The sequence below is a fragment of the Petromyzon marinus genome (assembly GCF_048934315.1).
Source record: "Petromyzon marinus isolate PM22_M1 ecotype Great Lakes invasive population chromosome 80 unlocalized genomic scaffold, UKy_Petmar_22M1.pri1.0 chr80_unloc.5, whole genome shotgun sequence".
Classification (NCBI taxonomy): Eukaryota; Metazoa; Chordata; class Hyperoartia; order Petromyzontiformes; family Petromyzontidae; genus Petromyzon; species Petromyzon marinus.
Window position 1 is genome coordinate 82,501 of NW_027422633.1, and position 27,379 is coordinate 109,879.

A 27,379-nucleotide genomic window follows, 5' to 3' on the forward strand; every position below is an offset into this window, starting at 1 on the left:
CCACCCACCCACCCACCACCCACCCACTCACCCACCCACCACCCACCCACCCACTAACCCACCCACTTACCCACGCACCCACCCACCCACTCACCCACTCACTCACTCACCCACTCAATCACCCACTCACCCACCCACCCACCCACTCACCCACCCACTTACCCACTCACCTACCCACCCACTCACTAACTCACCCACTCACTCACCCACCCACTCACCCACTCACCCACCCACTCACTCACCACCCACCCACCCACCCACTCACTCACTCACTCACCCACCCACTCACTCACTCACCCACCCACCCACTCACTCACCCACCCACTCACTCACCCACTCACCCACTCACTCACCCACTCACCCACTCACTCACCCACTCACCCACTCACTCACTCACTCACCCACTCATCCACTCACTCACTCACCCACTCACTCACCCACCCACTCACTCACTCACCCACTCACTCACCCACTCACGCACTCACTCACTAACTCACCCACTCACTCACTCACTCACTCACCCACTCACTCACCCAATCACCCACTCACTGATCCACCCACCCACTCACTCACCCACTCACTCACCACTCACTCACCCACTCACTCACCCACTCACCCACTCACCCACTCACCCACTCACTCACCCACTCACTCACCCACTCACTCACTCACTCACCCACTCACTCACCCACTTACTCACTCACTCACTCACCCACTCACTCACCCACCCACCCACTCACCCACTCACTCACCCACCCTCCCACCCACCCACCCACCCACCCACCACCCACCCACCCACCCACCACCCACCCACTCACCCACCCACCACCCACCCACCCACTAACCCACCCACTTACCCACGCACCCACCCACCCACTCACCCACTCACTCACTCACCCACTCACTCACCCACTCACCCACCCACCCACCCACTCACCCACCCACTTACCCACTCACCTACCCACCCACTCACTAACTCACCCACTCACTCACCCACCCACTCACCCACTCACCCACCCACTCACTCACTCACCACCCACCCACCCACCCACTCACTCACTCACCCACCCACTCACTCACTCACTCACCCACCCACCCACTCACTCACCCACCCACTCACTCACCCACTCACCCACTCACTCACCCACTCACCCACTCACTCACCCACTCACCCACTCACTCACTCACTCACCCACTCATCCACTCACTCACTCACCCACTCACTCACCCACCCACCCACTCACTCACTCACTCACCCACTCACTCACCCACTCACTCACTCACTCACTAACTCACCCACTCACTCACTCACTCACCCACTCACTCACCCAATCACTCACTCACTCACTCACCCACCCACCCACTCACTCACCCACCCACCCACTCACCCACTCACCCACTCACTCACCCACTCACCCACTCACTCACCCTCTCACCCACCCACTCACCCACTCACTGACCCACCCACCCACTCACTCACCCACTCACTCACCACTCACTCACCCACTCACTCACCCACTCACCCACTCACCCACTCACTCACCCACTCACTCACCCACTCACTCACTCACTCACCCACTCACTCACCCACTTACTCACTCACCCACTCACCCACTCACTGACCCACCCACCCACTCACTCACTCACCACTCACTCACCCACTCACTCACCCACTCACCCACTCACTCACCCACTCACTCACCCACTCACTCACTCACTCACCCACTCACTCACCCACTTACTCACTCACTCACTCACCCACTCACTCACCCACCCACTCACCCACTCACTCACCCACCCACTCACCCACTCACTCACCCACCCACCCACCCACCACCCACCCACTCACCCACCCACCACCCACCCACCCACTAACCCACCAACTTACCCACTCACCCACCCACCCACTCACCCACTCACTCACTCACCCACTCACTCACCCACTCACCCACCCACCCACCCACCACCCACCCACCCACCCACTCACCCACCCACTTACCCACTCACCTACCCACCCACTCACCCACTCACTAACTCACCCACTCACTCACTCACCCACCCACTCACCCACTCACCCACCCACTCACTCACTCACCACCCACCCACCCACTCACTCACTCACTCACCCACTCACTCACTCACCCACCCACTCACTCACCCACCCACTCACTCACCCACTCACTCACCCACTCACCCACTCACTCACCCACTCACCCACTCACTCACTCACTCACCCACTCATCCACTCACTCACCCACTCACTCACCCACCCACCCACTCACTCACTCACTCACCCACTCACTCACCCACTCACTCACTCACTAACTCACCCACTCACTCACTCACTCACCCACTCACTCACCCAATCACTCACTCACTCACCCACCCACCCACTCACTCACCCACCCACTCACTCACCCACTCACCCACTCACTCACCCACTCACCCACTCACTCACCCACTCACCCACCCACTCACCCACTCACTGATCCACCCACCCACTCACTCACCCACTCACTCACCACTCACTCACCCACTCACTCACCCACTCACCCACTCACCCACTCACTCACCCACTCACTCACCCACTCACTCACTCACTCACCCACTCACTCACCCACTTACTCACTCACTCACTCACCCACTCACTCACCCACCCACTCACCCACTCACTCACCCACCCTCCCACCCACCCACCCACCACCCACCCACTCACCCACCCACCACCCACCCACCCACTAACCCACCCACTTACCCACTCACCCACCCACCCACTCACCCACTCACTCACTCACTCACCCACTCACTCACCCACTCACCCACCCACCCACCCACTCACCCACTCACTCACTCACTCACCCACTCACTCACCCACTTACTCACTCACTCACTCACCCACTCACTCACCCACCCACTCACTCACCCACTCACTCACCCACCCACCCACCCACCACCCACCCACTCACCCACCCACCACCCACCACCCACCACCCACCCACCAGGCTACTACGTCATGGTGTTCACTGCCTGCCAGCTGATCGCTGTCCCTGCACGTGGAGAGGCAGCGAGGTGCCCGCTGGGGACTCAATCAGCACCGCCTGTCAGAGCTGGTACCACCAGCACCAGCGTCACCATGACTACAGTCACCATGACAACCGTCACCACTATCACCACCATCACCACCATCACCACCATCACCATGACTACAGTCACCATCACCACCTTCACCACCATCACCACCGTCACCATCACCACCATCACCATGACAACCATCAAAACTACCACCGTCACCATGACTACAGTCACCATCACCACCATCACCACCATCACCACCGTCACCAGCGTCACCATGACAACCGTCACCATCACCACCACCACCATCACGACCGTCACCATGCCAACCGTCAATACTACCACCATCACCATCACTACAGCCACCATCACCACCATCACCACCGTCACCATGACAACCGTCAAAACTACCACCATCACCATGACTACAGTCACCATCACCACCATCATCACCGTCACCATGACAACCGTCAAAACTACCACCATCACCATGACTACCGTCACCATCACCACCATCATCACCGTCACCATGACAACCGTCAAAACTACCACCATCACCATGACTACCGTCACCATCACCACCACCACCACCACCACCGTCACCATGACAACCGTCAAAACTACCACCATCACCATGACTACCGTCACCATCACCACCATCATCACCGTCACCATGACAACCGTCAAAACTACCACCATCACCATGACTACAGTCACCATCACCACCATCATCACCGTCACCATGACAACCGTCAAAACTACCACCATCACCATGACTACCGTCACCATCACCACCATCATCACCATCACCATGACAACCGTCAAAACTACCACCATCACCATGACTACCGTCACCATCACCACCACCACCACCACCGTCACCATGACAACCGTCAAAACTACCACCATCACCATGACTACCGTCACCATCACCACCATCATCACCGTCACCATGACAACCGTCAAAACTACCACCGTCACCATGACTACAGTCACCATCACCACCATCACGACCACCGTCACCAGCGTCACCATGACTACCGTCACCATCACCACCACCACCACCACCGTCACCAGCGTCACCATGACTACCGTCACCATCACCACCACCACCGTCACCAGCGTCACCATGACTACCGTCACCATCACCACCACCACCGTCACCAGCGTCACCATGACTACCGTCACCATCACCACCACCACCACCACCGTCACCAGCGTCACCATGACTACCGTCACCATCACCACCACCACCACCACCGTCATCAGCGTCACCATGACTACCGTCACCATCACCACCACCACCACCACCGTCACCAGCGTCACCATGACTACCGTCACCATCACCACCACCACCACCACCGTCACCAGCGTCACCATGACTACCGTCACCATCACCACCACCACCACCACCGTCACCAGCGTCACCATGACTACCGTCACCATCACCACCACACCACCACCGTCACCAGCGTCACCATGACTACCGTCACCATCACCACCATCATCACCGTCACCATGACAACCGTCAAAACTACCACCGTCACCATGACTACAGTCACCATCACCACCATCACCACCACCGTCACCAGCGTCACCATGACTACCGTCACCATCACCACCACCACCACCACCGTCACCAGCGTCACCATGACTACCGTCACCATCACCACCACCACCACCACCGTCACCAGCGTCACCATGACTACCGTCACCATCACCACCACCACCACCACCGTCATCAGCGTCACCATGACTACCGTCACCATCACCACCACCACCACCACCGTCACCAGCGTCACCATGATTACCGTCACCATCACCACCACCACCACCACCGTCACCATGACAACCGTCAAAACTACCACCATCACCATGACTACCGTCACCATCACCACCATCATCACCGTCACCATAACCGTTCTAAAAACTACCACCGTCACCATGACTACAGTCACCATCACCACCACCACCACCACCGTCACCAGCGTCACCATGACTACCGTCACCATCACCACCACCACCACCACCACCGTCACCAGCGTCACCATGACTACCGTCACCATCACCACCACCACCACCGTCACCAGCGTCACCATGACTACCGTCACCATCACCACCACCACCACCACCGTCACCAGCGTCACCATGACTACCGTCACCATCACCACCATCATCACCGTCACCATGACAACCGTCAAAACTACCACCGTCACCATGACTACCGTCACCATCACCACCACCACCACCACCGTCACCAGCGTCACCATGACTACCGTCACCATCACCACCACCACCACCACCGTCACCAGCGTCACCATGACTACCGTCACCATCACCACCACCACCACCACCGTCACCAGCGTCACCATGACTACCGTCACCATCACCACCACCACCACCACCGTCACCAGCGTCACCATGACTACCGTCACCATCACCACCATCATCACCGTCACCATGACAACCGTCAAAACTACCACCATCACCATGACTACAGTCACCATCACCACCATCATCACCGTCACCATGACAACCGTCAAAACGACCACCATCACCATGACTACCGTCACCATCACCACCATCATCACCATCACCATGACAACCGTCAAAACTACCACCATCACCATGACTACCGTCACCATCACCACCACCACCACCACCACCGTCACCATGACAACCGTCAAAACTACCACCATCACCATGACTACCGTCACCATCACCACCATCATCACCGTCACCATGACAACCGTCAAAACTACCACCGTCACCATGACTACAGTCACCATCACCACCATCACCACCACCGTCACCAGCGTCACCATGACTACCGTCACCATCACCACCACCACCACCACCGTCACCAGCGTCACCATGACTACCGTCACCATCACCACCACCACCGTCACCAGCGTCACCATGACTACCGTCACCATCACCACCACCACCGTCACCAGCGTCACCATGACTACCGTCACCATCACCACCACCACCACCACCGTCACCAGCGTCACCATGACTACCGTCACCATCACCACCACCACCACCACCGTCATCAGCGTCACCATGACTACCGTCACCATCACCACCACCACCACCACCGTCACCAGCGTCACCATGATTACCGTCACCATCACCACCACCACCACCACCACCGTCACCATGACAACCGTCAAAACTACCACCATCACCATGACTACCGTCACCATCACCACCATCATCACCGTCACCATGACAACCGTCAAAACTACCACCGTCACCATGACTACAGTCACCATCACCACCACCACCACCACCGTCACCAGCGTCACCATGACTACCGTCACCATCACCACCACCACCACCACCGTCACCAGCGTCACCATGACTACCGTCACCATCACCACCACCACCACCACCGTCACCAGCGTCACCATGACTACCGTCACCATCACCACCACCACCACCACCGTCACCAGCGTCACCATGACTACCGTCACCATCACCACCATCATCACCGTCACCATGACAACCGTCAAAACTACCACCGTCACCATGACTACCGTCACCATCACCACCACCACCACCACCGTCACCAGCGTCACCATGACTACCGTCACCATCACCACCACCACCACCACCGTCACCAGCGTCACCATGACTACCGTCACCATCACCACCACCACCACCACCGTCACCAGCGTCACCATGACTACCGTCACCATCACCACCACCACCACCACCGTCACCAGCGTCACCATGACTACCGTCACCATCACCACCATCATCACCGTCACCATGACAACCGTCAAAACTACCACCGTCACCATGACTACCGTCACCATCACCACCACCACCACCACCGTCACCACCGTCACCATGACTACCGTCACCATCACCACCACCACCACCACCGTCACCAGCGTCACCATGACTACCGTCACCATCACCACCACCACCACCACCGTCACCAGCGTCACCATGACTACCGTCACCATCACCACCACCACCACCACCGTCACCAGCGTCACCATGACTACCGTCACCATCACCACCATCATCACCGTCACCATGACAACCGTCAAAACTACCACCGTCACCATGACTACCGTCACCATCACCACCACCACCACCACCGTCACCACCGTCACCATCGTCACCACAGCATTTACCGCGGTGCCCCTCCCCCTGCCCCTCCCCCTGCCCCTGCCCCTGCCCCTCCCACTGCCCCTCCCCCTGCCCCTCCCCCTGCCCCTCCCACTGCCCCTGCCCCTCCCCCTGCCCCTGCCCCTCCCACTGCCCCTCCCCCTGCCCCTCCCCCTGCCCCTCCCACTGCCCCTCCCCCTGCCCCTCCCACTGCCCCTGCCCCTCCCCCTGCCCCTGCCCCTCCCACTGCCCCTCCCCCTGCCCCTCCCCCTGCCCCTCCCACTGCCCCTCCCACTGCCCCTCCCCCTGCCCCTCCCCCTGCCCCTCCCACTGCCCCTCCCCCTGCCCCCCCCTACCCCTCCCACTGCCCCTGCCCCTCCCCCTGCCCCTCCCCCCGCCCCCCCTGCCCCCCCCGCCCCCCAGCACGTGCCACTCTGGAGTGTTCCGCTGTTCTTCGCGGCCTTGCCCAGCCACCTGCTCAGCCTTGGGGGACAGTCGCTACCACAGCCTGGACGGACACCGCTACAGCCTGTCCACCAGCTGTGGTGTCTATCTACTGAGGGTTGTCTAACTACTACACTCACCAGCACCACCTACAGCCTGTCCACCAGCTGTGGTGTCTATCTACTGAGGGTTGTCTAACTACTACACTCACCAGCACCACCTACAGCCTGTCCACCAGCTGTGGTGTCTATCTACTACACTCACCAGCACCACCTACAGCCTGTCCACCAGCTGTGGTGTCTATCTACTGAGGGTTGTCTAACTACTACACTCACCAGCACCACCTACAGCCTGTCCACTAGCTGTGGTGTCTAACTACTACACTCACCAGCACCTACAGCCTGTCCACCAGCTGTGGTGTCTATCTACTGAGGGTTGTCTAACTACTACACTCACCAGCACCACCTACAGCCTGTCCACTAGCTGTGGTGTCTAACTACTACACTCACCAGCACCTACAGCCTGTCCACCAGCTGTGGTGTCTATCTACTGAGGGTTGTCTAACTACTACACCCACCAGCACCTACAGCCTGTCCACCAGCTGTGGTGTCTATCTACTGAGGGTTGTCTAACTACTACACCCACCAGCACCACCTACAGCCTGTCCACCAGCTGTGGTGTCTATCTACTGAGGGTTGTCTAACTACTACACTCACCAGCACCACCTACAGCCTGTCCACCAGCTGTGGTGTCTATCTACTGAGGGTTGTCTAACTACTACACCCACCAGCACCACCTACAGCCTGTCCACCAGCTGTGGTGTCTATCTACTGAGGGTTGTCTAACTACTACACTCACCAGCACCATCTACAGCCTGTCCACTAGCTGTGGTGTCTATCTACTGAGGGTTGTCTAACTACTACACTCACCAGCACCACCTACAGCCTGTCCACCAGCTGTGGTGTCTATCTACTGAGGGTTGTCTAACTACTACACTCACCAGCACCATCTACAGCCTGTCCACCAGCTGTGGTGTCTAACTACTGAGGGTTGTCTAACTACTACACTCACCATCTACAGCCTGTCCACCAGCTGTGGTGTCTATCTACTGAGGGTTGTCTAACTACTACACTCACCACCTACAGCCTGTCCACCAGCTGTGGTGTCTATCTACTGAGGGTTGTCTAACTACTACACTCACCACCTACAGCCTGTCCACCAGCTGTGGTGTCTATCTACTGAGGGTTGTCTAACTACTACACTCACCACCTACAGCCTGTCCACCAGCTGTGGTGTCTATCTACTGAGGGTTGTCTAACTACTACACTCACCACCTACAGCCTGTCCACCAGCTGTGGTGTCTAACTACTACACTCACCAACACCATCTACAGCCTGTCCACCAGCTGTGGTGTCTATCTACTGAGGGTTGTCTAACTACTACACTCACCAGCACCTACAGCCTGTCCACCAGCTGTGGTGTCTAACTACTGAGGGTTGTCTAACTACTACACTCACCATCTACAGCCTGTCCACCAGCTGTGGTGTCTATCTACTGAGGGTTGTCTAACTACTACACTCACCACCTACAGCCTGTCCACCAGCTGTGGTGTCTATCTACTGAGGGTTGTCTAACTACTACACTCACCACCTACAGCCTGTCCACCAGCTGTGGTGTCTATCTACTGAGGGTTGTCTAACTACTACACTCACCACCTACAGCCTGTCCACCAGCTGTGGTGTCTAACTACTACACTCACCAACACCATCTACAGCCTGTCCACCAGCTGTGGTGTCTATCTACTGAGGGTTGTCTAACTACTACACTCACCAGCACCTACAGCCTGTCCACCAGCTGTGGTGTCTATCTACTGAGGGTTGTCTAACTACTACACTCACCAGCACCACCTACAGCCTGTCCACCAGCTGTGGTGTCTATCTACTACACTCACCAGCACCACCTACAGCCTGTCCACCAGCTGTGGTGTCTATCTACTGAGGGTTGTCTAACCACTACACTCACCAGCACCTACAGCCTGTCCACCAGCTGTGGTGTCTATCTACTGAGGGTTGTCTAACTACTACACTCACCAGCACCACCTACAGCCTGTCCACCAGCTGTGGTGTCTATCTACTGAGGGTTGTCTAACTACTACACTCACCAGCACCTACAGCCTGTCCACCAGCTGTGGTGTCTATCTACTCAGGGTTGTCTAACTACTACACTCACCAGCACCTACAGCCTGTCCACTAGCTGTGGTGTCTATTTACTGGGGGTTGTCTAACTACTACACCCACAAGCACCTACAGCCTGTCCACTAGCTGTGGTGTCTATCTACTGAGGGTTGTCTAACTACTACACTCACCAGCACCACCTACAGCCTGTCCACTAGCTGTGGTGTCTATCTACTGAGGGTTGTCTAACTACTACACTCACCAGCACCACCTACAGCCTGTCCACTAGCTGTGGTGTCTATCTACTGAGGGTTGTCTAACTACTACACTCACCAGCACCACCTACAGCCTGTCCACTAGCTGTGGTGTCTATCTACTGAGGGTTGTCTGACTACTACACTCACCAGCACCTACAGCCTGTCCACTAGCTGTGGTGTCTATCTACTGAGGGTTGTCTAACTACTACACTCACCAGCACCACCTACAGCCTGTCCACTAGCTGTGGTGTCTATCTACTGAGGGTTGTCTAACTACTACACTCACCAGCACCTACAGCCTGTCCACCAGCTGTGGTGTCTATCTACTGAGGGTTGTCTAACTACTACACTCACCAGCACCTACAGCCTGTCCACCAGCTGTGGTGTCTATCTACTCAGGGTTGTCTAATTACTACACTCACCAGCACCTACAGCCTGTCCACTAGCTGTGGTGTCTATTTACTGAGGGTTGTCTAACTACTACACCCACAAGCACCTACAGCCTGTCCACTAGCTGTGGTGTCTATCTACTGAGGGTTGTCTAACTACTACACTCACCAGCACCACCTACAGCCTGTCCACTAGCTGTGGTGTCTATCTACTGAGGGTTGTCTAACTACTACACTCACCAGCACCACCTACAGCCTGTCCACTAGCTGTGGTGTCTATCTACTGAGGGTTGTCTAACTACTACACTCACCAGCACCACCTTCAGCCTGTCCACTAGCTGTGGTGTCTATCTACTGAGGGTTGTCTAACTACTACACTCACCAGCACCTACAGCCTGTCCACTAGCTGTGGTGTCTATCTACTGAGGGTTGTCTAACTACTACACTCACCAGCACCACCTACAGCCTGTCCACTAGCTGTGGTGTCTATCTACTGAGGGTTGTCTAACTACTACACTCACCAGCACCTACAGCCTGTCCACTAGCTGTGGTGTCTATCTACTGAGGGTTGTCTAACTACTACACTCACCAGCACCACCTACAGCCTGTCCACTAGCTGTGGTGTATATCTACTGAGGGTTGTCTAACTACTACACTCACCAGCACCTACAGCCTGTCCACTAGCTGTGGTGTCTATCTACTGAGGGTTGTCTAACTACTACACTCACCAGCACCTACAGCCTGTCCACTAGCTGTGGTGTCTATCTACTGAGGGTTGTCTAACTACTACACTCACCAGCACCACCTACAGCCTGTCAACTAGCTGTGGTGTCTATCTACTGAGGGTTGTCTAACTACTACACTCACCAGCACCACCTACAGCCTGTCCACTAGCTGTGGTGTCTACCTACTGGGGGTTGTCTAACTACTACACTCACCAGCACCACCTACAGCCTGTCCACCAGCTGTGGTGTCTATCTACTGAGGGTTGTCTAACTACTACACTCACCACCTACAGCCTGTCCACCAGCTGTGGTGTCTATCTACTGAGGGTTGTCTAACTACTACACTCACCAGCACCACCTACAGCCCGTCCACCAGCTGTGGTGTCTATCTACTGAGGGTTGTCTAACTACTACACTCACCAGCACCACCTACAGCCTGTCCACTAGCTGTGGTGTCTATCTACTGAGGGTTGTCTAACTACTGCACTCACCAGCACCTACAGCTTTGTCTAACAGCTGTGGTGTCTATCTACTGAGGGTTGTCTAACTACTGCACTCACCAGCACCACCTACAGCTTTGTCTAACAGCTGTGGTGTCTATCTACTAAGGGTTGTCTAACTACTACACTCACCAGCACCTACAGCCTGTCCACTAGCTGTGGTGTCTATCTACTGAGGGTTGTCTAACTACTGCACTCACCAGCATGTACAGCTTTGTCTAACAGCTGTGGTGTCTATCTACTGAGGGTTGTCTATCTACTACACTCACCAGCACCTACAGCCTGTCCACTAGCTGTGGTGTCTATCTACTGAGGGTTGTCTAACTACTACACTCACCAGCACCTACAGCCTGTCCACTAGCTGTGGTGTCTATCTACTGAGGGTTGTCTAACTACTACACCCACCAGCACCTACAGCCTGTCCACTAGCTGTGGTGTCTATCTACTGAGGGTTATCTAACTACTACACCCACCAGCACCTACAGCCTGTCCACCAGCTGTGGTGTCTATCTACTGAGGGTTGTCTAACTACTACACCCACCAGCACCTACAGCCTGTCCACTAGGTGTGGTGTCTAACTACTACACTCACCAGCACCTACAGCCTGTCCACCAGCTGTGGTGTCTATCTACTGAGGGTTGTCTAACTACTACACTCACCAGCACCACCTACAGCCTGTCCACTAGCTGTGGTGTCTATCTACTGAGGGTTGTCTAACTACTACACTCACCAGCACCACCTACAGCCTGTCCACTAGCTGTGGTGTTCTATCTACTGAGGGTTGTCTAACTACTACACTCACCAGCACCTACAGCTTTGTCTAACAGCTGTGGTGTCTATCTACTGAGGGTTGTCTAACTACTACACTCACCAGCACCTACAGCCTGTCCACCAGCTGTGGTGTCTATCTACTGAGGGTTGTCTATCTACTACACTCACCAGCACCACCTACAGCCTGTCCACTAGCTGTGGTGTCTATCTACTGAGGGTTGTCTAACTACTACACCCACCAGCACCTACAGCCTGTCCACTAGCTGTGGTGTCTATCTACTGAGGGTTGTCTAACTACTACACTCACCAGCACCACCTACAGCCTGTCCACTAGCTGTGGTGTCTATCTACTGAGGGTTGTCTAACTACTACACTCAGCAGCACCACCTACAGCCTGTCCACTAGCTGTGGTGTCTATCTACTGAGGGTTGTCTAACTACTACACCCACCAGCACCTACAGCCTGTCCACCAGCTGTGGTGTCTATCTACAGAGGGTTGTCTAACTACTACACTCACCAGCACCTACAGCCTGTCCACTAGGTGTGGTGTCTAACTACTACACTCACCAGCACCTACAGCCTGTCCACCAGCTGTGGTGTCTATCTACTGAGGGTTGTCTAACTACTACACTCACCAGCACCACCTACAGCCTGTCCACTAGCTGTGGTGTCTATCTACTGAGGGTTGTCTAACTACTACACTCACCAGCACCACCTACAGCCTGTCCACCAGCTGTGGTGTCTATCTACTGAGGGTTGTCTAACTACTACACTCACCAGCACCACCTACAGCCTGTCCACCAGCTGTGGTGTCTATCTACTGAGGGTTGTCTAACTACTACACTCACCAGCACCTACAGCCTGTCCACCAGCTGTGGTGTCTATCTACTGAGGGTTGTCTAACTACTGCACTCACCAGCACCTACAGCTTTGTCTAACAGCTGTGGTGTCTATCTACTGAGGGTTGTCTAACTACTACACTCACCAGCACCACCTACAGCCTGTCCACTAGCTGTGGTGTTCTATCTACTGAGGGTTGTCTAACTACTACACTCACCAGCACCTACAGCTTTGTCTAACAGCTGTGGTGTCTATCTACTGAGGGTTGTCTAACTACTACACTCACCAGCACCTACAGCCTGTCCACCAGCTGTGGTGTCTATCTACTGAGGGTTGTCTATCTACTACACTCACCAGCACCACCTACAGCCTGTCCACTAGCTGTGGTGTCTATCTACTGAGGGTTGTCTAACTACTACACTCACCAGCACCTACAGCCTGTCCACTAGGTGTGGTGTCTAACTAATACACTCACCAGCACCTACAGCCTGTCCACCAGCTGTGGTGTCTATCTACTGAGGGTTGTCTAACTACTACACTCACCAGCACCACCTACAGCCTGTCCACTAGCTGTGGTGTCTATCTACTGAGGGTTGTCTAACTACTACACTCACCAGCACCACCTACAGCCTGTCCACCAGCTGTGGTGTCTATCTACTGAGGGTTGTCTAACTACTACACTCACCAGCACCACCTACAGCCTGTCCACCAGCTGTGGTGTCTATCTACTGAGGGTTGTCTAACTACTACACTCACCAGCACCTACAGCCTGTCCACCAGCTGTGGTGTCTATCTACTGAGGGTTGTCTAACTACTGCACTCACCAGCACCTACAGCTTTGTCTAACAGCTGTGGTGTCTATCTACTGAGGGTTGTCTAACTACTACACTCACCAGCACCACCTACAGCCTGTCCACTAGCTGTGGTGTTCTATCTACTGAGGGTTGTCTAACTACTACACTCACCAGCACCTACAGCTTTGTCTAACAGCTGTGGTGTCTATCTACTGAGGGTTGTCTAACTACTACACTCACCAGCACCTACAGCCTGTCCACCAGCTGTGGTGTCTATCTACTGAGGGTTGTCTATCTACTACACTCACCAGCACCACCTACAGCTTGTCCACTAGCTGTGGTGTCTATCTACTGAGGGTTGTCTAACTACTACACCCACCAGCACCTACAGCCTGTCCACCAGCTGTGGTGTCTATCTACTGAGGGTTGTCTAACTACTACACTCACCAGCACCTACAGCCTGTCCACTAGGTGTGGTGTCTAACTACTACACTCACCAGCACCTACAGCTTGTCCACCAGCTGTGGTGTCTATCTACTGAGGGTTGTCTAACTACTACACTCACCAGCACCACCTACAGCCTGTCCACTAGCTGTGGTGTCTATCTACTGAGGGTTGTCTAACTACTACACTCACCAGCACCACCTACAGCCTGTCCACCAGCTGTGGTGTCTATCTACTGAGGGTTGTCTAACTACTACACTCACCAGCACCACCTACAGCCTGTCCACCAGCTGTGGTGTCTATCTACTGAGGGTTGTCTAACTACTACACTCACCAGCACCTACAGCCTGTCCACCAGCTGTGGTGTCTATCTACTGAGGGTTGTCTAACTACTGCACTCACCAGCACCTACAGCTTTGTCTAACAGCTGTGGTGTCTATCTACTGAGGGTTGTCTAACTACTACACTCACCAGCACCTACAGCCTGTCCACTAGCTGTGGTGTCTATCTACTGAGGGTTGTCTAACTACTACACTCACCAGCACCTACAGCTTTGTCTTACAGCTGTGGTGTCTATCTACTGAGGGTTGTCTAACTACTACACTCACCAGCACCTACAGCCTGTCCACTAGCTGTGGTGTCTATCTACTGAGGGTTGTCTATCTACTACACCCACCAGCACCTACAGCCTGTCCACTAGCTGTGGTGTCTATCTACTGGGGGTTGTCTAACTACTGCACTCACCAGCACCACCTACAGCTTTGTCTAACAGCTGTGTTGTTGTTGTTGTTGTGGTGTCTGTGTAGGATGCTGACCACTCCGTGTCCGTGTCAATGCGTCGTGGGGGGCCACTTTGTGGGGGTCCAAGTGGCCCCCCTTGCAGATGGGAGGTGGGGCTTAAGGTGGGGGAGATCTCGCTCCTGCTCAGGGGCGGCAGGGACCGGGTGGTGAGCAGCGATACTCACCAAGTCACTCACCAAGTCACTCACCAAGTCACTCACCAACTCACCAACTCACCTAGTCACTCACCAAGTCACTCACCAAGTCACTCACCAAGTCACTCACCAACTCACCAACTCACCTAGTCACTCACCAAGTCACTCACCAAGTTACTCACCAAGTCACCAACTCACCAAGTCACTCACCAAGTCACTCACCAACTCACCTAGTCACTCACCAACTCACTCACCAACTCACCTAGTCACTCACCAAGTCACTCACCAAGTCACCTAGTCACTCACCAAGTCACTCACCAAGTCACTCACCAACTCACCAACTCACCTAGTCACTCACCAAGTCACTCACCAAGTCACTCACCAAGTCACTCACCAACTCACCAACTCACCTAGTCACTCACCAAGTCACTCACCAACTCAACAACTCACCAAGTCACTCACCAAGTCACTCACCAAGTCACTCACCAACTCACCTAGTCACTCACCAACTCACCAACTCACCTAGTCACTCACCAAGTCACTCACCAACTCACCAAGTCACTCACCAACTCACCAAGTCACTCACCAAGTCACTCACCAACTCACCAAGTCACTCACCAAGTCACTCACCAACTCACCTAGTCACTCACCAACTCACTCACCAACTCACCAACTCACCTAGTCACTCACCAAGTCACTCACCAAGTCACCTAGTCACTCACCAAGTCACTCACCAAGTCACTCACCAACTCACCAACTCACCTAGTCACTCACCAAGTCACTCACCAAGTCACTCACCAACTCACCAACTCACCTAGTCACTCACCAAGTCACTCACCAACTCACCTAGTCACTCACCAACTCACCAACTCACCTAGTCACTCACCAAGTCACTCACCAACTCACCAAGTCACTCACCAACTCACCAAGTCACTCACCAAGTCACTCACCAACTCACCAAGTCACTCACCAAGTCACTCACCAACTCACCTAGTCACTCACCAACTCACTCACCAACTCACCAACTCACCTAGTCACTCACCAAGTCACTCACCAAGTCACCTAGTCACTCACCAAGTCACTCACCAAGTCACTCACCAACTCACCAACTCACCTAGTCACTCACCAAGTCACTCACCAAGTCACTCACCAACTCACCAACTCACCTAGTCACTCACCAAGTCACTCACCAACTCACCAACTCACCAAGTCACTCACCAAGTCACTCACCAAGTCACTCACCAACTCACCTAGTCACTCACCAACTCACCAACTCACCTAGTCACTCACCAAGTCACTCACCAACTCACCAAGTCACTCACCAACTCACCAAGTCACTCACCAAGTCACTCACCAACTCACCAAGTCACTCACCAAGTCACTCACCAACTCACCTAGTCACTCACCAACTCACTCACCAACTCACCAACTCACCTAGTCACTCACCAAGTCACTCACCAAGTCACCTAGTCACTCACCAAGTCACTCACCAAGTCACTCACCAACTCACCAACTCACCAAGTCACTCACCAAGTCACTCACCAAGTCACTCACCAACTCACCAACTCACCTAGTCACTCACCAAGTCACTCACCAACTCACCAACTCACCAAGTCACTCACCAAGTCACTCACCAAGTCACTCACCAACTCACCTAGTCACTCACCAACTCACCAACTCACCTAGTCACTCACCAAGTCACTCACCAACTCACCAAGTCACTCACCAACTCACCAAGTCACTCACCAAGTCACTCACCAACTCACCAAGTCACTCACCAACTCACCAAGTCACTCACCAAGTCACCAAGTCACTCACCAACTCACCAAGTCACTCACCAACTCACCAACTCACCAAGTCACTCACCAAGTCACTCACCAACTCACCAAGTCACTCACCAAGTCACTCACCAACTCACCAAGTCACTCACCAACTCACCAAGTCACTCACCACGTCACTCACCAACTCACCAAGTCACTCACCAACTCACCAAGTCACTCACCACGTCACTCACCAACTCACCAAGTCACTCACCAAGTCACTCACCAAGTCACTCACCAACTCACCTAGTCACTCACCAAGTCACTCACCAACTCACCAAGTCACTCACCAACTCACCAACTCACCAAGTCACTCACCAAGTCACCAAGTCACTCACCAACTCACCAAGTCACTCACCAAGTCACCAAGTCACTCACAAAGTCACCAAGTCACTCACCAAGTCACTCACCAACTCACCAACTCACCAAGTCACTCACCAACTCACCAAGTCACTCACCAAGTCACTCACCAAGTCACTCACCAACTCACCTAGTCACTCACCAAGTCACTCACCAACTCACCAAGTCACTCACCAAGTCACTCAACAACTCACCAAGGCACTCACCAACTCACCAAGTCACTCACCAAGTCACCTAGTCACTCACCAAGTCACTCACCAACTCACCAAGTCACTCACCAACTCACCAACTCACCAAGTCACTCACCAACTCACCTAGTCACTCACCAAGTCACTCACCAACTCACCAAGTCACTCACCAAGTCACTCACCAACTCACCTAGTCACTCACCAAGTCACTCACCAAGTCACCAAGTCACTCACCAAGTCACTCACCAACTCACCAAGTCACTCACCAAGTCACTCACCAACTCACCAAGTCACTCACCAACTCACCTAGTCACTCACCAAGTCACTCACCAACTCACCAACTCACCAAGTCACTCACCAACTCACCAACTCACTCACCAAGTCACTCACCAACTCACCAAGTCACTCACCAAGTCACTCACCAACTCACCAAGTCACCAAGTCACTCACCAAGTCACCTAGTCACTCACTTAGTCACTCACCAAGTCACTCACCAACTCACCAAGTCACTCACCAAGTCACTCATCAACTCACCTAGTCACTCACCAAGTCACTCACCAACTCACCAACTCACCAAGTCACTCACCAAGTCACTCACCAACTCACCAAGTCACTCACCAAGTCACTCACCAACTCACCAAGTCACTCACCAACTCACCTAGTCACTCACCAAGTCACTCACCAACTCACCAAGTCACTCACCAAGTCACTCACCAAGTCACCAAGTCACTCACCAACTCACCAAGTCACTCACCAACTCACCAACTCACCAAGTCACTCACCAAGTCACCAAGTCACTCACCAACTCACCAAGTCACTCACCAAGTCACCAAGTCACTCACAAAGTCACCAAGTCACTCACCAAGTCACTCACCAACTCACCAACTCACCAAGTCACTCACCAACTCACCAAGTCACTCACCAAGTCACTCACCAAGTCACTCACCAACTCACCAAGTCACCAAGTCACTCACCAAGTCACTCACCAACTCACCAAGTCACTCACCAAGTCACTCACCAACTCACCAAGTCACTCACCAAGTCACTCACCAACTCACCAACTCACTCACCATGTCACCAAGTCACTCACCAACTCACCAAGTCACTCACCAAGTCACTCACCAACTCACCAACTCACTCACTCACCAAGTCACTCACCAAGTCACTCACCAAGTCACTCACTCACCAAGTCACTCACCAACTCACCAACTCACTCACTCACCAAGTCACTCACCAAGTCACTCACTCACCAAGTCACTCACCAACTCACCAACTCACTCACCATGTCACCAAGCCACTCACCAACTCACTCACCAACTCACTCACTCACCAAGTCACTCACCAAGTCACTCACCAAGTCACTCACTCACCAACTCACTCACCAACTCACAAATTCACTCACCAACTCACCAAGTCACTCACCAAGTCACTCACCAACTCACCCACTCACTCACCAACTCACTCACCCACTCACCCACTCACTCACTCACCCACCCACCCACTCACCCACTCACGCACTCACTCACCCTCTCACTCACTCACCCACTCACCCACCCACTCACCCTCTCACTCACTCACCCACCCACTCACTCACCCACTCACCCACCCACCCACCCCCCAACAGAGCAGGCAGCTGCGTGTAAGTGCTCCCCCTGCTGGCCTGCAGTGGTGGTGTGCGGGCGAGTTCGTGCTGCTACGGGCCCCGGCGCAGAGCCTCGCCCTCGCCTGGGACGGCCGCGGGGCCCTGCACCTCGTCGCCGGGCACGCCTGGAGGGTGAGGGTGGGTGGGGGTGGTAGTACCCCTACACACACACACAGCCATACACACACACAGCCCTACACACACAGCCCTACACACACACACAGCCATACACACACACAGCCATACACACACACAGCCCTACACACACACACAGCCATACACACACACACACAGCCACACACACAGCCCTACACACACACAGCCCTACACACACACAGCCATACACACACACGGCCCTACACACACACACAGCCCTACACACACACAGCCATACACACACACACCACACACACACAGCCCTACACACACACAGCCATACACACACACAGCCCTACACACACACACAGCCCTACACACACACAGCCATACACACACACACCACACACACACAGCCCTACACACACACAGCCATACACACACACGGCCCTACACACACACAGCCCTACACACACACAGCCATACACACACACACCACACACACACAGCCATACACACACACACAGCCCTACACACACACAGCCATACACACACACACCACACACACAGCCCTACACACACACAGCCATACACACACACACAGCCATACACACACAGCCATACACACACAGCCATACACACACACACAGCCATACACACACACACAGCCCTACACACACACAGCCATACACACACAGCCATACACACACACACACAGCCATACACACACACAGCCATGCACACACACACACAGCCATACACACACACACAGCCATACACACACAGCCATACACACACACAGCCATACACACACACACAGCCATACACACACACAGCCATACACACACACAGCCATACACACACAGCCCTACACACAGACAGCCATACACACACACAGCCCTACACACACACAGCCATACACACACACAGCCATACACACACACACAGCCATACACACACACAGCCATACACACACACACAGCCATACACACACACACAGCCATACACACACAGCCATACACACACACAGCCCTACACACACACACAGCCCTACACACACACAGCCATACACACACACACCACACACACACAGCCCTACACACACACAGCCATACACACACACGGCCCTACACACACACAGCCCTACACACACACAGCCATACACACACACACCACACACACACAGCCATACACACACACACAGCCCTACACACACACAGCCATACACACACACACCACACACACAGCCCTACACACACACAGCCATACACACACACATAGCCATACACACACAGCCATACACACACAGCCATACACACACACACAGCCATACACACACACAGCCCTACACACACACAGCCATACACACACACAGCCATACACACACACACAGCCATACACACACACAGCCATACACACACACACACAGCCATACACACACACACACAGCCATACACACACAGCCATACACACACACAGCCATACACACACACACAGCCATACACACACACAGCCATACACACACACAGCCATACACACACAGCCCTACACACAGACAGCCATACACACACACACAGCCATACACACACACAGCCCTACACACACACAGCCATACACACACACAGCCATACACACACACACAGCCATACACACACACAGCCATACACACACACACAGCCATACACACACAGCCATACACACACAGCCATACACACACACAGCCATACACACACACACAGCCATACACACACACACACAGCCATACACACACACAGCCATACACACACACACAGCCATACACACACAGCCCTACACACACACAGCCATACACACACACAGCCATACACACACACAGCCATACACACACAGCCCTACACACACACAGCCATACACAACAACCGCCATTCGCCACTAAGTGGCGGTGACGTCACCACGACGCTTGTGCCAGGCCATGTGCACCTTGAGGCCACGTGAAGTGTCGAACGCCCGCTGGCAGGAGGTCACTGGGCAGACCCAGCAGGTGCCACGGGTCGACTGACTGAGATGACTGAGATGACTGGCTGATGCACCACCTGTGCCCCCTACTGTGCCAAACCGCTGTGCTTTAGCCACCCGGCGCTCCGCTCGTTGTTGTGAGCGTCGCTCCTCCGCCCTCCGTTGTTGTTGGAGGGCGACTACCTCCAACTGCCCAGTAGCGTCCTTCACGAGCCTCCTCCACAGAGGCCGATCTTGACACCGTTGGTACCAGTCATCCGGCCGAACAAAAGCTGTTTGGGCATGCGGTGGCTGGGCATGCGGGCTACATGACCCAGCCATCGCAGCCTTGCCTGCCGGAGGAGTTCACCGATGGGACCTTGCACAGATCTTTCAAGGATTTGTGAGCTCCTCACACAATCCAGCCTGGTTAAACCCAGGATGGATCGTAGGAAGGCCAGCCTAAATGTTTCTAACCGGCGAAGATGTTCCATTAGGGGGGTCCACGTTTCGCAAGCGTAGAGAAGGGAGGGAATGACCGTGGCCGAGAAGACCTGAAGCTTAGTGCGGAGCGACAGACCAGGTAGCTTCCACACAGCGTTACGCAACCGATGAAAAGATATTGCCGCTCGACTGATTCGGAGTGAGACCTCTGCTGCTAAACTGGAGCCGGTCATAAGCACACTGCCCAGGTATGGGAAACTCTCCACTCTCTCCACAACTGCCCCATCACCGATTGGGAGTTGTGGTGGTGGAGTGTCCGATGGTACAAAATACCCAGGCAGGTGCTTAGTTTTGGTGGGGCTGATGGTAAGGCCCCACCTCTTAGTGGCACGCTCCAGTCTCAGCAGCAGCATCTCCAACTCCTCCTCTGACTGAGCAGCTATTACCAAATCATCAGCATACATAACGTGGTTGAGCAATAGGGAGCCATCCCTTGACTGCACCCGGGCATCGATCAGCCTCCCATTATATCTGTACCATATGGAGATTCCCCCGGTACAGCTATTGAAGGCTTCACGAACTACGTGGTCAAAATAGATGTTAAATAATGTGGGAGCCAGAGGACATCCCTGTCGCACCCCAAGGTGTACAGGGAATGGCTCTGACTCGATGACTCTGTGCCCCCAGGGCACTGACGATGACTCTGTGCCCCCAGGGCACTAACGTTGACTCTGTGCCCCCAGGGCACTAACGATGACTCCGTGCCCCCAGGGCACTAACGATGACTCCGTGCCCCCAGGGCACTAACGATGACTCTGTGCCCCCAGGGCACTAACGATGACTCTGTGCCCCTAGGGCACTAACGATGACTCTGTGCCCTCAGGGCACTAACCTTGACTCTGTGCCCCCAGGGCACTAACGATGACTCTGTGCCCCCAGGGCACTAACGATGACTCCGTGCCCCCAGGGCAGTAACGATGACTCTGTGCCCCCAGGGCACTAACCTTGACTCTGTGCCCCCAGGGCACTGACGATGACTCTGTGCCCCCAGGGCACTAACGATGACTGTGCCCCCAGGGCACTAACCTTGACTCTGTGCCCTCAGGGCACTAACGATGACTCTGTGCCCCCAGGGCACTAACGATGACTCTGTGCCCCCAGGGCAGTGACGTTGACTCTGTGCCCCCAGGGCACTAACGATGACTCCGTGCCCCCAGGGCACTAACCTTGACTCTGTGCCCCCAGGGCACTGACGATGACTCTGTGCCCCCAGGGCACTAACCTTGACTCTGTGCCCTCAGGGCACTAACGATGACTCTGTGCCCCCAGGGCACTAACGATGACTCTGTGCCCCCAGGGCAGTGACGTTGACTCTGTGCCCCCAGGGCACTAACCTTGACTCTGTGCCCCCAGGGCAGTAACGATGACTCCGTGCCCCCAGGGCACTAACGATGATTCTGTGCCCTCAGGGCACTAACGTTGACTCTGTGCCCCAGGGCAGTAACGATGACTCTGTGCCCCCAGGGCAGTGACGATGACTCTGTGCCCCCAGGGCACTAACGATGACTCTGTGCCCCCAGGGCACTAACGATGACTCTGTGCCCCCAGGGCACTAACGATGACTGTGCCCCCAGGGCACTAACGATGACTCTGTGCCCCCCGGGCACTAACGATGACTCTGTGCCCCTAGGGCACTGACGATGACTCTGTGCCCCTAGGGCACTGACGATGACTCTGTGCCCCCAGGGCACTAACGTTGACTCTGTGCCCCCAGGGCACTAACGATGACTCCGTGCCCCCAGGGCACTAACGATGACTCCGTGCCCCCAGGGCAGTAACGATGACTCTGTGCCCCCAGGGCACTAACCTTGACTCTGTGCCCCCAGGGCACTGACGATGACTCTGTGCCCCCAGGGCACTAACGATGACTGTGCCCCCAGGGCACTAACGATGACTCCGTGCCCCCAGGGCACTAATCTTGACTCTGTGCCCTCAGGGCACTAACGATGACTCTGTGCCCCCAGGGCACTAACGATGACTGTGCCCCCAGGGCAGTGACGTTGACTCTGTGCCCCCAGGGCACTAACGATGACTCCGTGCCCCCAGGGCACTAACCTTGACTCTGTGCCCCCAGGGCACTGACGATGACTCTGTGCCCCCAGGGCACTAACCTTGACTCTGTGCCCTCAGGGCACTAACGATGACTCTGTGCCCCCAGGGCACTAACGATGACTCTGTGCCCCCAGGGCAGTGACGTTGACTCTGTGCCCCCAGGGCACTAACCTTGACTCCGTGCCCCCAGGGCACTAACGATGATTCTGTGCCCTCAGGGCACTAACGTTGACTCTGTGCCCCCAGGGCAGTAACGATGACTCTGTGCCCCCAGGGCAGTGACGATGACTCTGTGCCCCCAGGGCACTAACGATGACTCTGTGCCCCCAGGGCACTAACGATAACTCTGTGCCCCCAGGGCACTAACGATGACTGTGCCCCCAGGGCACTAACGATGACTCTGTGCCCCCCGGGCACTAACGATGACTCTGTGCCCCTAGGGCACTGACGATGACTCTGTGCCCCCAGGGCACTAACGTTGACTCTGTGCCCCCAGGGCACTAACGATGACTCCGTGCCCCCAGGGCACTAACGATGACTCCGTGCCCCCAGGGCAGTAACGATGACTCTGTGCCCCCAGGGCACTAACCTTGACTCTGTGCCCCCAGGGCACTGACGATGACTCTGTGCCCCCAGGGCACTAACGATGACTGTGCCCCCAGGGCACTAACCTTGACTCTGTGCCCTCAGGGCACTAATGATGACTCTGTGCCCCCAGGGCACTAACGATGACTCTGTGCCCCCAGGGCAGTGACGTTGACTCTGTGCCCCCAGGGCACTAACGATGACTCCGTGCCCCCAGGGCACTAACCTTGACTCTGTGCCCCCAGGGCACTGACGATGACTCTGTGCCCCCAGGGCACTAACCTTGACTCTGTGCCCTCAGGGCACTAACGATGACTCTGTGCCCCAGGGCACTAACGATGACTCTGTGCCCCCAGGGCAGTGACGTTGACTCTGTGCCCCCAGGGCACTAACCTTGACTCTGTGCCCCCAGGGCAGTAACGATGACTCCGTGCCCCCAGGGCACTAACGATGATTCTGTGCCCTCAGGGCACTAACGTTGACTCTGTGCCCCCAGGGCAGTAACGATGACTCTGTGCCCCCAGGGCAGTGACGATGACTCTGTGCCCCCAGGGCACTAACGATGACTCTGTGCCCCCAGGGCACTAACGATGACTCTGTGCCCCCAGGGCACTAACGATGACTGTGCCCCCAGGGCACTAACGATGACTCTGTGCCCCCCGGGCACTAACGATGACTCTGTGCCCCTAGGGCACTGACGATGACTCTGTGCTTCCAGGGCACTAACGTTGACTCTGTGCCCCCAGGGCACTAACGATGACTCCGTGCCCCCAGGGCACTAACGATGACTCCGTGCCCCCAGGGCACTAACCTTGACTCTGTGCCCCCAGGGCACTAACGATGACTCTGTGCCCCCAGGGCACTAACGATGACTCCGTGCCCCCAGGGCAGTAACGATGACTCTGTGCCCCCAGGGCACTAACCTTTACTCTGTGCCCCCAGGGCACTGACGATGACTCTGTGCCCCCAGGGCACTAACGATGACTCCGTGCCCCCAGGGCACTAACGATGACTCTGTGCCCCCAGGGCACTAACGATGACTCTGTGCCCCTAGGGCACTAACGATGACTCTGTGCCCTCAGGGCACTAACCTTGACTCTGTGCCCCCAGGGCACTAACGATGACTCTGTGCCCCCAGGGCAGTAACGATGACTCTGTGCCCCCAGGGCACTAACCTTGACTCTGTGCCCCCAGGGCACTGACGATGACTCTGTGCCCCCAGGGCACTAACCTTGACTCTGTGCCCTCAGGGCACTAACGATGACTCTGTGCCCCCAGGGCACTAACGATGACTCTGTGCCCCCAGGGCAGTGACGTTGACTCTGTGCCCCCAGGGCACTAACCTTGACTCTGTGCCCCCAGGGCAGTAACGATGACTCCGTGCCCCCAGGGCACTAACGATGATTCTGTGCCCTCAGGGCACTAACGTTGACTCTGTGCCCCCAGGGCAGTAACGATGACTCTGTGCCCCCAGGGCACTAACGATGACTCTGTGCCCCCAGGGCACTAACGATGACTCTGTGCCCCCAGGGCACTAACGATGACTGTGCCCCCAGGGCACTAACGATGACTCTGTGCCCCCAGGGCACTAACGATGACTGTGCCCCCAGGGCACTAACGATGACTCTGTGCCCCCAGGGCACTAACGTTGACTCTGTGCCCCCAGGGCACTAACGTTGACTCTGTGCCCCCAGGGCACTAACGATGACTCTGTGCCCCCAGGGCACTAACGATGACTCTGTGCCCCCAGGGCACTAACGATGACTCTGTGCCCCCAGGGCACTAACGATGACTCTGTGCCCTCAGGGCACTAACGTTGACTCTGTGCCCCCAGGGCACTAACGTTGACTCTGTGCCCCCAGGGCACTAACGATGACTCTGTGCCCCCAGGGCACTAACGATGACTGTGCCCCCAGGGCACTAACGATGACTCTGTGCCCCCAGGGCACTAACGATGACTGTGCCCCCAGGGCACTAACGATGACTCTGTGCCCCCAGGGCACTAACGTTGACTCTGTGCCCCCAGGGCACTAACGATGACTCTGTGCCCCCAGGGCACTAACGATGACTCTGTGCCCCCAGGGCACTAACGATGACTCTGTGCCCCCAGGGCACTAACGATGACTCTGTGCCCCCAGGGCACTAACGATGACTCTGTGCCCTCAGGGCACTAACGTTGACTCTGTGCCCCCAGGGCAGTAACGATGACTCTGTGCCCCCAGGGCACTAACCTTGACTCTGTGCCCCCAGGGCACTAACGATGACTCTGTGCCCCCAGGGCAGTAACGATGACTCTGTGCCCCCAGGGCACTAACCTTGACTCTGTGCCCCCAGGGCACTGACGATGACTCTGTGCCCCCAGGGCACTAACCTTGACTCTGTGCCCTCAGGGCACTAACGATGACTCTGTGCCCCCAGGGCACTAACGATGACTCTGTGCCCCCAGGGCAGTGACGTTGACTCTGTGCCCCCAGGGCACTAACCTTGACTCTGTGCCCCCAGGGCAGTAACGATGACTCCGTGCCCCCAGGGCACTAACGATGATTCTGTGCCCTCAGGGCACTAACGTTGACTCTGTGCCCCCAGGGCAGTAACGATGACTCTGTGCCCCCAGGGCACTAACGATGACTCTGTGCCCCCAGGGCACTAACGATGACTCTGTGCCCCCAGGGCACTAACGATGACTGT

General features: G+C 55.5%; 1 protein-coding gene across 1 annotated transcript in view; it reads left to right on the forward strand.

Annotated features, from left to right (window-relative positions):
* The window catches only part of LOC116936966 (otogelin-like protein), a 68,847-nt gene that overhangs the window by 27,286 nt on the left and 14,182 nt on the right, over positions 1–27,379 (forward strand). Inside the window, exons 6-9 of the mRNA XM_076058952.1 lie at positions 3,003–3,110; positions 7,621–7,759; positions 15,342–15,482; positions 19,463–19,612. Coding sequence (XP_075915067.1) covers positions 3,003–3,110; positions 7,621–7,759; positions 15,342–15,482; positions 19,463–19,612 — 538 coding nt within the window. The remainder of the gene's footprint in view (positions 1–3,002; positions 3,111–7,620; positions 7,760–15,341; positions 15,483–19,462; positions 19,613–27,379) is intronic.